Source organism: Taudactylus pleione, unplaced genomic scaffold (genome assembly GCF_031769625.1).
Source record: "Taudactylus pleione unplaced genomic scaffold, aTauple2 ptg000181l, whole genome shotgun sequence".
Taxonomy (NCBI): Eukaryota; Metazoa; Chordata; class Amphibia; order Anura; family Myobatrachidae; genus Taudactylus; species Taudactylus pleione.
Genome location: NW_028284583.1, coordinates 1,712,538 through 1,726,138, shown reverse-complemented (window position 1 = coordinate 1,726,138; position 13,601 = coordinate 1,712,538). Strand labels below are relative to the sequence as shown.

Sequence of the window (13,601 nt, the reverse complement as noted above, 5' to 3'; positions counted from 1 at the left end):
GTATTATCATGCTCTCACAAGCACAACAAATAGAATTGGGATTAAAAGCCCTTTAAACACTAAATTCATGACTCCTATAGATAATTTATCTGAATTGTAAATGTTTTTTGTTCTTTCTCTTGCAGAAAGCAGCATATTCCGGATTTCTCTGGGACACAACAGCTGGAATTGAGCTAAAGAATGTTAGTTTGCAGGAAAACTCTCAGACCAATGGCAATGGCAAGCACACTTATTTACAGCCCTACATTGCACATTTCAAGGTAAGAAGTCATCAACATTAATACTAGTATATTACAGTTTTAATGTAGTGTACATGATTGAAAAAATATGCAAAATGCATCAGTAATATGTATATACAACAGAAACATGTTTAGCAGTAAAACAGGATGAATCTGTAAATGATAGATCTACACACACTGACATACTCACCGCGGGATTCAATCGGGAAACCGTCTGGCGTAAGCCCGACAGCCGGTTTCCCGATTGCTTTATCCCGGCGAGGGTTAAATGACAGGCGTCTAACTCTAGATGCCTGTCATTTTTCCGACGCCGGGAGACCAGCGTCCGGCATCCCAAAGGCATCGAAGGGATGCCGGGCGCCACTAGCGGACAGCCGCGGGGGAGTGGGAGGGTTAGGTTTAGGGCACCCGGGGGGGACTTAGGGTTAGGCACCCTCCGGGAGGGTTAGGCACCCCCCGGGGGAGGTTAGGGTTAGGCACCACCCCGGGGGACTTAGGTTTAGGCAGCGGGGAAGGGGGGGTTAGGTTTAGGCACTTAGAGGGGAGATTAGGGTTAGGCACGGGGTAGGTTAGGGTTAGGCACCCCTAAGGAGGGTTAGGATTAGGGGGTTAGGTTAGTTTGTACTTACCTAGGGACGATCGGGATTTCCAGCGCTGTCGGGCTGCCGCTGCCGGGATCTCTGCATCTGTCGGGCTGACGCTGACAGGAATCGAACTGCCGGCCATACGTCAGCCGGTATTTCATACCGAATGCCTCACCGCTGCTGCAGGAGACCGGATCCCGACGCTGGACGCAGAAGACAGCACTTCAGAAGGCGAGTAATTACTGACTAATTAAGCTAATTGGAAACTTCCAATTGCTTAATTAGTCATTAGGAGGGGTGCCGCCGGGGTCCCAGAGCATTTCCCGAGCATTTTTACTAAAATTGTGGATTTTGGGAAAAATTTGCTCTGGAAATGCGCAAAAAAAACCTCCTGGTGCTCAAAAAATCAAAATCCCCACTCCTAATTAAATAGCAAAAATTCCACACCAGCAGGAAAACCCCGGGGGTGTGGGATTTTTGCTATTGCAATTGAATATGCCCCCATGAATGTTGTGTCTGTTTGTTCCAAGTGGCACAAAAACTACTGAACCGATTTTCATGAAATCTGCATCATTTTGTAGTGAAATAACCTGCACTTTGTTTCATCTCGATCCGTCAAGTTAAAGCTGAGCAATAACAAAAACAAAATGTATTGACTCTATTAATACAAAATATAGGTGTGGCACCATTCACACGCCTGGAAAGAGTAGGGGGAGAGGCGCTTTGGGCCCATGTTCACTTGAATAGGATAGGCTACATAGCAGTATGTGCACACGGCACACAGTGACATTGGTGTGAGTGGTGGGTGAAGGCGCTGCTGCCACCAGTCTGTATAGCGCTGCTGGTCACGTGGGCCACTATGCAAACCAATACAACTAGACCACCTCAAATTAAAAAAATGCTGGCCGGAGCGATTTCATCATGGGAGAGGCCGCGGACATTAGTTCCTCTATAAATAAAAAAATAAAAATGTTTTGTGCATGAGTTTGTACCACTGTCTCTTTTTAATGGTGCCTCAATGGGCCCGTAGTGTGTTGCAGTATGTTAAAGCATACTTGTCGACCTTTGGACTGCCCCCTCCAGGATCGGGCAGCCAGGTCGGCACTGCGGGGGTTATGGAGCAGCTGAAGTGGGTGGTGTCAGAGGCGTGGTGATGCAATTGCATCACCTGGACCCCGTCCCTGCTTGACAATGCTAGGATACAGGCCATGATGACGGGATTCACTGTGAAAGCAGGCGGCTTCTTTTCCGGGCGGCTGAGAGTGCCACATGGTTTCGGGGAGCCTCACGGCAGTTCTGAGAGAGTAAGCAAGTATGATGTGTTAAGGTCAGAGCCATAACTAGATTTTTTTGGGGCCCTGGGCCAGAAAGTGCACTGGCGCCATCCTCCCCACCCTTGTATTTTTCAAATAGGAACATAGGACGCACGTCCGAAAAAGGACCGTGGCACATGATGAAAGGCCATGATCAATCTGATTTGTCCCGTACGATGATGAAGGGGTACTGATCTCGTTGTGCCACTGTTATCCAATATTTGTTTAGCTTTACACGATCCCTTCGATTCCAAAACGTCTCGTTTCTATTGGGCTGTGGTTCTCAAACTCGGTCCTCAGGAACCCACACAGTTCACATTTTTCAGGTCACACAGCAGGTGCACAGGTGTATTAATCAATCACTGACACATTTTAAAAGATCCACAGGTGGAGCCAATTATTTCACGTGTGATTCTGTGAAGAGACATGGAAGACATGCACTGTTTGGGGTCCTGAGGACCGAGTTTGAGAACCTGTGCTATGAATGTTAATTAAGTAGCAGACATCATCCGAGGTTCATATTCACTTTTTTTTCTGAACTATATATAAACGATGTGAACGACATAGCGTGTGCAGCTTGCGCTATATTTGGACCGACCGTCAGGCCTTGGTGCAGCGTACACACTTAATGATTCTCAGGCCAATGACTTGATATCTGTCAGGTCAGCCATAATAAATTTACACTCTGTGATAGTCATATCATTGAGTTTGTGTGATATTTAATTTGTGCATTTAGTGGCAGGCCCCTACAGGCGAGCCCACACCCTGCACCCATATTCTTCAATACTTACCTCTCCAGAGTCCCGCATTGGCAGCGATAGCGCTGCACAAATCACATGGAAACTGGAGCTGCGGCAATTTGCACATGTGCAGTAGGAAATACACCGGCAAAATGAACACCACACCATTTTCTCAAAGTCATACTTACTGACATTCTGGCTCCCTGTCATTTCAGGAGAGTAGGCAAGTATGGCCAGAATCCTGCACGGGATGTAGTTATGAGAACCGCTGGTCTCAATACCAACATCCAAATCCCGACTAGGGACTTAAGATAGGCGTCGAAATACTGAACCCTATCTTAATCCCGATGCCGGAATTCTGAAGGATGCCAGCCCAAACGAGGTAAGTTCGGGGCGCCCTTAGCATTAACCGCACGTGGGGAGGGGTTAGGTGTAGGGAGAGTGGCAGGGTTGGGGTTAGGGGGGGCAGGGTTAGGGCTAAGCACCACTGGGCATGTTAGGGTTAGGAACTAAGGTTTAGGTATGAAGGGGGGGGTTAGGTTTAGGCACTAACAGGGAGGGTTAGGGTAGCGGGGTGGGGATGGTTAGGGTTAGGCTGCAAGAAAGGTGTGTTAGGGGGTGAGGGTAAGTATACTTACCCGACCCCTGTCGGGATACCAACCATCGGGATGTCACTGTCGGTATTCTGACAGGAGGCATCCCGACAGCCGGCATTACATACCCATTCCATCCTGCACATGCACAGAAGACTCTGGCACAGTGCCAAAGTCTACTCCCTTGCGATTCTGGCTGTAGAGGAGGGGGCTTGGATAGAGACTGCACATGGCCTCTTCCTCTTTTAAAACGCACCTGTGTGCATACCTTCCAGCTGTCCCAATTTAGAAGGAACAGTCCTAATTTCTGGGCAATGACCCGCCATCTGGAACTGGAAAGCACTGTCCCACTGTGGGATAGTTATAATAGAGCAGAGGTGAAAGTGCACCATGTGCTTCTGCTATTGGGGTGCACGGCTGTTTGCAGAGGAGTATGTTGCAGTCTGCTGCTTGAAAAAGATTAGGCATACTCTTGGGAGCTTGACCACACCTCCATTGTGACGTATGCACCCTTCCTGTTCTGATTCAGAGACTGGAAATGATTAGAATTAAGTCTGTGGTTGTGCAAATTTAAGGAGCTTGGCAAGTTCAGATCTGCGGATTGGCCATTTTATAAATGACCTATATATTTGCTAGAATTATTGCAAAAATGGAGAAGTAGTGTTTTGCTTTGATGCAGAATATTGTTGGATACTATTATCCATAATGATTTTTGGCCTGTCTAAAGTTATTTTATTCTTAGTGTAAGGGAAACTAATAAACCATGTTTCAAAAACATATCACACTTTTAAACTACTTAGTTTGATTGTAAGGTTGTCGATTTAAATTTGTTTCTTGAATGCAATGTAAAAGTGAATAATAGGATGTTTTGTGATTACTTTGTGCAAGTATGAAAATAATTTTTCCTAACTGCGATTAAGGATTTCATTTCTGGAGCCGGCTTCCGGTTGTGAAACTACTGCATCCTGACGATGACCCGTTGATAAGAAAGCTAATACAAAGATGTACTGATTAGGAGTAAATGGGATAGATTTTTAGGTTTCATATTTTATAAAATGACATACAAATTATTGTTGTGTATGTAAAACAGAATGAAATGATTAGTAATGCACAGATATCATGCGCTTTTACATTTTTGGTACTAGTTTTCAACTCAGCCTTGATTGGCCTATGAGCCTGACTCAATGAGGATCGATATTGCCTTCACAGCTGCAAATTTGCACAGAACGCAGCTGCGAAGGTATGCTAATGTGTGCCACATCTCAGCCGGTATAGATACACCCACTGCTGTTTTCTCGCACTCCTGCGTACACATCGGTAACATCAAAGCACATCGTCCTGTCACGCACTTTTTACACCAGCTCTGACCAGTCTCAGAAAATGCAAGTCTCGTCGCTTGCTCTGAGTACCCCAACTGCGTAGGCAAATGCAGTGGCGTATTTATGCACACCCATGCAGCGACGTTCCAACGGACACACTCCTGCGTTTTTCCAACCACTCCCCCGTCACCACCCCCAAACGCTCACAGCCTGTCACTCACTCTGCAATGGGTTCCTGTGTGCGCAATGCAATGCGGCGCATGCGCAGTGCTAAACAATCGGTTGATCTACGTATGTAATTGTACGCTGCTGAATCAGACCCTATGTATGAACTTTTAGTAAGGAATTATACCCTAGATCAGTGTTTTCCAAATCCATTCCTCAGTGTACCATAACAGTGCATGTTTTTCAGGTCTCACAGATTTGCAAGTAAAATTATTTATTACCACTTGAAAATCTATTAAAATGTTTCAGACAGTAATGAATATACCTGTGCCCCAACAAGGAATTATGGTAGACAGGCAATGTTAAGCTAGGTACACACTTTGCGTTTATTGCGCCAATGTGGCAATAATCGTGTAACAACCCGAACTCACTATACCTGGTGGCTTACCTAGTTTGTTATCCTCAGGTGGTGGATGTACAAAGGTCCTCTCCAATTACATTTTCAGAGAGCCAAGCTCCCCAAATAGCACTTAAACTTCACACAACTTGGTCAGGAATTTTGAATACAATTTTAACAAAAACCATAAACTTTATTTAGCAGGAACGTTTCCATAGTCGACTCTGCTAGGCCACATTTTCCGAAAATAAGATGATATATTCAAATACATATTTCTATACCCTTACATGTGTAACATTAAAATTCAACAATATATTTATATCCCTATGGTTACAAGGAACTCAATTAAATTTATAATACCACTTTCATAATTCCGACGCATTGGAACGACAGATCGTGTAAAATATGCCCAAATTGTGAGTAGCCACTCACGACCACGGTGAGATGCGCGTCCCCGCTGGTCGCACATCGCATCTTCAGATCTGCCGTGCTGTAGGGCAGATCTGACAATCTCAAGTCAGGATGCACTGGATAGTTTAGGAGGCACGATAGATCGTTTGCCACATTGGCAGCTTTTTCATACCAAATCGTGTGCAGGACTGCCGGGGAGCTCCTGGGGAGAGTTCAGGGGAAAATCGGCTGATCGGGAAGACATTGCTATGTCTATGGGCACCTTAACTGTTGTCAAGCTTCACTGTCACCATGTAATAACTGACTGGTTGTAAATCCGGACACTGATCCAGCAAATAGCCATGTACAGTTACTCTAATATCTCTCTCCGTATGATGAGTCGGACTGGCTAAATAATAAGTTGGCTTAATGATAGCAAGTCTCACTTTACACAGCTCCTTCATCTACCTCTTACATTTACATCTTCTAAGGCAGGGGTGGGGAACCTTTTATCTACCGAGGGCCATTTTGATATATATAACATTATTCGCTGGCCGGTGCAGGCCACGCCCCCTCCATGTGATGTCACACGGGGACGAGGCCACAATTGCCAGTGATTACAGCAATGCCCGGAGTATCCTTAAGGTGGCCATACACGGCACGATATAGGTGCTATATCGTGCCGTGTATGGGCACGATATCGTACCTGATATCGAGCTGCGCGTTTCCGCGGGGTCGTACATCGCATCCCCAGGTCTTCCTGCAAAACCTTCTGACCTGGGATGCGATGTACGATCCCATTCAAATGGTGGAGGGTGGAGCCGGCATATCGTGCGGTCTGCGGGGACCGCACAAATGCCGGCAGTGACAGCACGATTCGTCTGCTGACGGATCGGCAGTCGCACTACATGGTGTATCGCACCGTGTATGGCCAACATTAGGACCTGTAAGGGCAGCGGTGTGTTCGTCTGAAGCATCCTAAGGATGCTCCAGGCGGTACTCCTGTATAGATTCTGGCCACAGGGCACCATTCTAGGCACCCTGCTAGCCAGATTAGGCTAGCAGAAAAAAGCTCAGAGGGCCAGACCAAATGACTCCGTGGGCCTTATATGGCCCCCGGGCCTGAGGTTCCCCATCCCTGTTCTAAGGCTTCCTGCCACTGAGTAATCTATGGAAGTTGAATACTTTGGCTGTTAATGATGTTTTGATTAATCCATATGTCATGCACTGTAAGGGTGTATTTAACTCCATGGACTCACTGGCTACACTGTAGTCAGAATCACCTCTCAATCTGTTCTTCACTACACAGAGGCTGCTGTGCCAGAGAACAGTGGGTTACACTGCAGCTCTCTTATCTATGTAGCTGCTCACTCTCTCCTGTCAGCTCTGGAGCTATCAGCAGTATATAGGCTGGGGGTGTGTGTGCACGTTCAGTTCTCTGCTCTGACAGAGACCAATCAGTGTGCTCACCACTTCCCTGCACCACGCAGGGGCCGTTCTCGGTCTTCAGCCGGAATGTACCATACTGCAGCTGGCAGGGGTGTAGCATCACCTATGTTAGAGGACTCTTCTAGCAGCAACCAGTCTGCCCACCACACGCAGCTGCCGTTCTCCCCTCCTTGAAGGGCTGTCAGATGCTGAGAGGGAGAGCTTGGGGCGGCCTCTAGTCTTTGACAGCTGCACCTCCAGGTCTGCCTTCCTAACTGGAACAAATCACAGAGGGGGGGCCGGCTTTGGTTCTAAGCTCCGCCTAAGTCCGCCTTCGGCTCTGAAGTCCCTGCACTGTGCTGCTGCCCTCACTGACAGCTGGGACACACACACGCTGAGGTAACCTCTGCAGCGCAGCTCTGCCCTTTCCCTAAGCTCCCTCAGGACTGCTCTGTAACCGACATAACTGTCCCCCTCCGCCACCTGCAGCTGGTCCTAGCGGGTTCTGCATCATGTGACCTCCTGCTGACTGGAAGAGCCCATATTTCCCCCATTGGAGGGGTAGTCCAATAGGGCAATAACACAGGGGTGGAGCACCATAAATACACTATAAAGATACTGTAGATACAACATTGGCTACATTTTAATACATTGACATTAGTTTAAAAACACCATTTTACATATATATACACGTATGCATATCCTCAACATGGGGTGCACCCAGGTTCTGGCCTGCTTTATTGTGTAGTGTGTAGATACGAGCATTTTGGAGATAAAATGGTAAAAAAAAAAAAACAGCCACAAACACTCTCCTTCGATTATCAAATCGGTCAAACTTGCCAGAATATATCGATCAAATGGACCCAATATCATGTAGTGTGTGGGCATTCACAATAATCAGACCATATTTCCCAAGAATTTTCCGGATTACCCATCCTTCTTATTGGTGGATGTAGGTCACGTATGCGCACTAGTGTCACTACTCTAACGATTCTGCCTTTGAACCTCTATATACCCCTGCCTATACCTTCTGATATCCTTCCTATAAACCGCTAAGGATGATGCTAATTTGCTTACGCAGTCATCCAGTAAATAAAGACTCCAGACCTAGAACATGTGGTTCCAAAGCACAAAGTATTATTCAAGTAAAGTACAGCAGTTACACGCTATGATCGTCATATAATCTTAGTGCAAAGAGATTATACAGACCCAAGTACAATTATACATACGCAGCGCTCTCTGGTCCAGATGTTAGGCATCAGCAAGAAACTCCTCGTCAATCAGCATTCAGCACAAAGACTAGGAACCCAGGGTCAGCACACATATTTATACCCCCCAGAAATAAACAACACAATAGAGAAGTTTGTTGCTAATACCATTGGTCCTAAAGGAGAGGGCATATGTTACAAGGCATTTAACAGGTTGATTCAAATAGACACAACCCAGCCTCTAACAACTGGGGGTCTCTGGTTTCCTGCCTCATGCAACATCCTAACAGTTGTTCATATAATGTACATTTTGTTGTTTGAAGTCTCTGCAGTCCATAAGTTGAGAATGCATGATGCGATCTCCACACCGATGGTACCGGAATACTGTTGAAAGAGTACGCATCAGTACAATACCAATCATGGCTTACTTATCATGTATAAAACCTTAGTTACCAAATAATCTTTATTTCACAGCAATTATAGTAAATGTGCATACTTGAATCTTATACCTTAAAGCTTATTAAACCTTTTATGTGAATATGTAATGTGTAAGTATGCGGGGTGTGATGTAAAGACGCTAGTTAACTTGGGGCAGATGCGTGCGCATGAAGCTAATAAACAGCGTTTTCATACAGGAACTTATGCATTCGCTAATATGTGACTAGTTAACAGCGCAATTGTGCGTATTAATGTGTGTATGAGAAATGGTGCACTTAAATCTCACTAACAGTGCTGAATGCTGAGCCTTATAGTTCCACACGCCCCCCTCACTCAGCAGCCCCCACCTTTCCCAGGCTCAAAAGTACAGTCCTTTGTTCTCCCAGGTTCTTGTGTAAATGCAAATTAGCACAGCTACAAGACCCAAACCTCAGATAACACTCTTGGCTTTGAAGGTATTTTATTGTAGGAAGCCTGCTAATGTAAGGTACTACAAACGACCCTCTTGCTGTATTCGAGCAGGGCCACCTGGAGTGAGAGCAGACGTTATGTCCATGAAGCTTGTCTTCACAGACTAGTTGTCACGTGGCCATTTGCTCTGTTTAGCTCATGCAATCCAATTTTGACATACTGTACAGCCATTTCTGAAATATATCCTTTAGGGGAATTATAATAATACACACACTTTATCCAGAGCACCCAAACTACGTAAAGTCATAAAATGGGCTTTTGATGAATCGCCGTAACTTATGGTGATGGTCACAGATGTAATCGCATGATGCTAATAGTAATATCGCCACATGTACTAAAGTGTGAGTTTATCTAAAATGGCGCTTAGGCGGCCATTCGTAAAATGGCGTCTTGCGATCTCATTTCCAAGATAGCGTCTTGCGGCCAGTCGCAAGATGGTGTCGCTGCGATTAAATTTTAAACTGATCTTGTCAATAATCCAGCTTCGACAGCTCCTAAAGGAGCAGTGAAGCCGCTCTCGTGGGGACAGCTGATTTCGCATCAGCTGTCTCCGCCACTGTCAACTAAGATCATGAATAGGCCCATTTGACTTCATTTAAAAAAAATATTAAATCTACAATTTTCGAGGGCCATGTGGTAAAAAAAAATTGTCACTTAAGTGGTTAAAGGGCCTATTCAGTTTGTTAATAATCGGGGGCCAGGTGGCCACAGATAATTAGGTATCCAACTTGCTCCGAGTAGCAGCGGTGGATACAAAATCACCAGAGCAATTCAACATTGCTCCAGTGCCTAGACGGCTCATCCGAAGATCAGCTGTCCCTGCGATTCCTGTCATCTGATTCGGCAGTACTAGTGTGCATACATGACCAGGGGTACACATATGCGCACAAGAACCCTGCGTCTGGTGGAAAAAGCAGAACAGGGGCTCTTCACAACCCCCGGACCTCTTTCCCATAGGAAGTAGTGGGGGTGTGCGGGAACAAACGCCATCTGAAGTTAGCGAAAGTTCCTGCTGTCAAGGTCTGAAAATTTTGTATTATCAGGGGCAGTGACTGAGGGGTTACTTTCGTCGGCGGGTGTGTTGGGGGCGTGCCCGTATCAGGGACTGTGTTGGAAGCGGCCATCTAGCGTCAGACAATCTGTGCAGCCATAGGGATGCTTTAATGTCCGACGATGTGGCCGATGTCTGCTCGATGTTGCGACTATTTGTGCGCACCTCAGCGGATTACAGCAGCAGGTGGTGGGCGTCTCAGTAGACGGTATGCAATCGGGAAGCCGGCGGACGTAAGCCCGACAGCCGGCTTCCCGACTGCTTTATCCCGACGAGGGTTAAATGACAGGCGTCTAATTCTAGATGCCTGTCATTTTACCGACGCCGGGAGACCGGCGCCTGGCATCCAGATCGAAGTGATGCCGGGCGCCGCTGCGGAGAGCCGCGGGACGGAGGATTAGGTTTAGGGCTTCCGGGGGGGACTTAGGGTTAGGCATCCCCCCGGGAGGTTAGGGTTAGGGGGAGGGAGGGTTAGGCACCCCTGGGGGGGACTTAGGGGTAGGAGGTGGGGAAGGGGGGGTTAGGTTTAAGCACAGAGTGGGGATTAGGGTTAGGCACTGGGGGGGAGTTTAGGGTTAGGCACCCCTAAGGAGGGTTAGGTTAGTTGATACTTACCTGGGGACAATCGGGATTTTCAGCCGTGTCAGCCTGCCGCTGTCGGCATTTGCCGGCGGTAATTCGCATGTATTCCCAGTAGACAACCCATTGGCTGCGGCATTAGCATAAATTTACAGTACTGCATTAGCGTCCACCTCTGAATAAGGCCCATAGTTTGGAAGTGTTAATTGATACATATCTGGCGAATGGGTAACAACTGATGTGTTAAGAATGTGTGATAATCTGATTGCTGTACGTGGTATCATAGATTTAATTCTGACAAGTATTTATCAAAAAAATAGAATATTACAATCAGATTAATATAAAATCGAAAAATAAAATGTTTGCATTTTAATGGGTTATATTTGAGCGAGATCTTTTGTGTCATATCATGAAACTACAATATTTTCTTGCATTAATTTTTATTGTCATGTCCTCTAACTGAAGCTTTCACCTTGCACTCTCATTGAGATTTGTTTCTTGCTGTTTAGGTTGGAATGAATGACGTAACCCTCGTAAACATTCATCTACGACCTCCCACAAGTGAAGTTGGAAAGCAGCAAAGTGACAGCCACAAATCTTCCACCTTTGGACAAACACTGCAGGAGACTCTGAAAGGTATGCAAAGCACCACAGCCCAGGCTACCTGTACATGACCCAGCCTGCCGCTTAAAGTCATTCCAGGAATGCTGGAAGGTTATCTCCGTGCCTTTGTCACTGGATGTGTGATAATCAATCACGGAGCAGCTTTCAGGAGAGAAGTCTAAACTACAAAGCCAAGTTTATAGTAGTCTAGCAGCAGGAAGCTCATGCAAACTCCTTTATATTCATATAGTTATATGCAGGCTTATCATGGCCAGGTTAATACTGTAGCTAAAATTTCTAGGGAGGGACCTCTCTTCACTTACCTTACCAAGCTGAGAGCCTACTACTTTTTGCCGTCTAACACTGCTGAGCTTCCTTCTGCGAAAAGGAGGAGAACACCGGAGCTCCATTTTTTTCTCAGCAAAATGTAATTTTGAATCCCTAGAATGGGAGCTACATGGCTGGCAGCTACACAGGGGACAGCAGCTAAAGGGTTCTGATACACCCGCTCAGTTGCAGGCTTTAGATTCTACCCAGTAAATATACCCATCACCGAAGCCAAGCAGATAAACCTAGGCTTACGCATAGCTATATGCATCAGCAATTTGGATATTAAGGTACCGCTGGTATAAATTAATCTGTGAGCCCAAAGTGAACAGGTGTGGATTGGTACTATCTGAACATTGATCAGTGACTGTGAGTACAATTACTGCCCAACTAGTAACCAGTTCCTATGTGATTCATCATTCAAAAACATTGACCTGGCTCATGGTCTGGCAAAAGGGACATCTCCTAACAGACAGATCTAAAGATCTTTAAATAAGGTACATCTTTATGGGGCATGCATAACTTGTGTCTTCATACTGTACCCTTACTGTGCTGCACTTACACATGAATGCCCTCAATACTTATATACAAGATCCATGTAATTCTAAACATAGTCGCAGTATATGTACAGTGTGACTAATTTGATGCAAAATTAAAAGTTACAACACGCAAATGCACAATAAAACAATGACTGTGGAAAGGCACTATTATACAATAGGTCAAAAGGGAGAAATCAATGTTCGTAAGTACCAAAGAAAGAAGTCCATCCAACTAAATGCTAATTTCTTTATTTTCTTTGCACAATCTCAAATCCTTATCAGAGACAGATGATACCCCAATATTCTTTCACTTAAATCTTATTCTTATGGAGTAATCGGTCCCGGGAATTACCAGAGGTCCCAAACGGCAAATGAAGATGACAGTCCAGCAGCTCAAAAAGGAAAATTACAGTCTGTCACCAGGGGCTTAACATGTTTCAGACACTATGCTCCTTCCTCAGAAGCTGCCATAAGAATATGAATTAAATGAAGTGAAAGAATATTGTGGTATCATCTTTCTCTGGTAAGGATTTGAGATTGTGCAAAGAAAAGAAAGAAATTGGCATTTAGTTGGAAGAACTTCTTTCTATGGGGTCTAGTTACTAAGCAGTGTTATGAGACAGAGTGAAAAGTGATAAGGTGCCAGCCAATCAGCCCCCAACTGTCATTTTTCAAACACAGCCTGTGAGATGACAGTTGGGAGCTGATTGGCTGGCACCTTATCACAGACTTATCACCAGTGGCGTAACTACCATGGGTGCAGGGGGTGCAACAGCAATGGGCCCCGGGCTGCCTCCAGGGCCCGCCGCTCCCCCTGCACCCAGTCATGCATGGATTCAGCCTGAGTCACCTGTCCAGGGGTGGATGGGGCCACCAGGACAGCGTGAATGTTCCTACTGGTCCGATCCCATATTCCCCAATGCCGGCAGGGCCGGCTTACATCAGCCGGCTACCGGGGAATGCAAACTGGTAGCGGACATCTGCTCCGGCTAGCGGGCACTTCCGGGTGCCGCTAGCCGTGAGCAGCGCCATAGTGTGCAAGGCCAGCCTGATGCGCTGATAGTCCCTGTAGCCTGGACCAGGAAACTCACATTGCCGCACATCGTTTCCCATCCACGCACAGCCCCTGATAGAGGCAGGCTGCGGTGATGAGCTGAGGGTCTGAGCCAAGGTCAGTGATTTGAGGAGGGGCTGAGGACAGTGATTATGGGCTGAGG

The 13,601-nt window shown here is 46.2% G+C and overlaps 1 protein-coding gene across 1 annotated transcript in view; it reads left to right on the top strand.

Moving 5' to 3' along the window:
- Positions 1–13,601, top strand: part of EEPD1 (endonuclease/exonuclease/phosphatase family domain containing 1) — a 164,503-nt gene that overhangs the window by 136,259 nt on the left and 14,643 nt on the right. The window contains exons 4-5 of the mRNA XM_088476032.1: positions 126–260; positions 11,425–11,551. Coding sequence (XP_088332158.1) covers positions 126–260; positions 11,425–11,551 — 262 coding nt within the window. The remainder of the gene's footprint in view (positions 1–125; positions 261–11,424; positions 11,552–13,601) is intronic.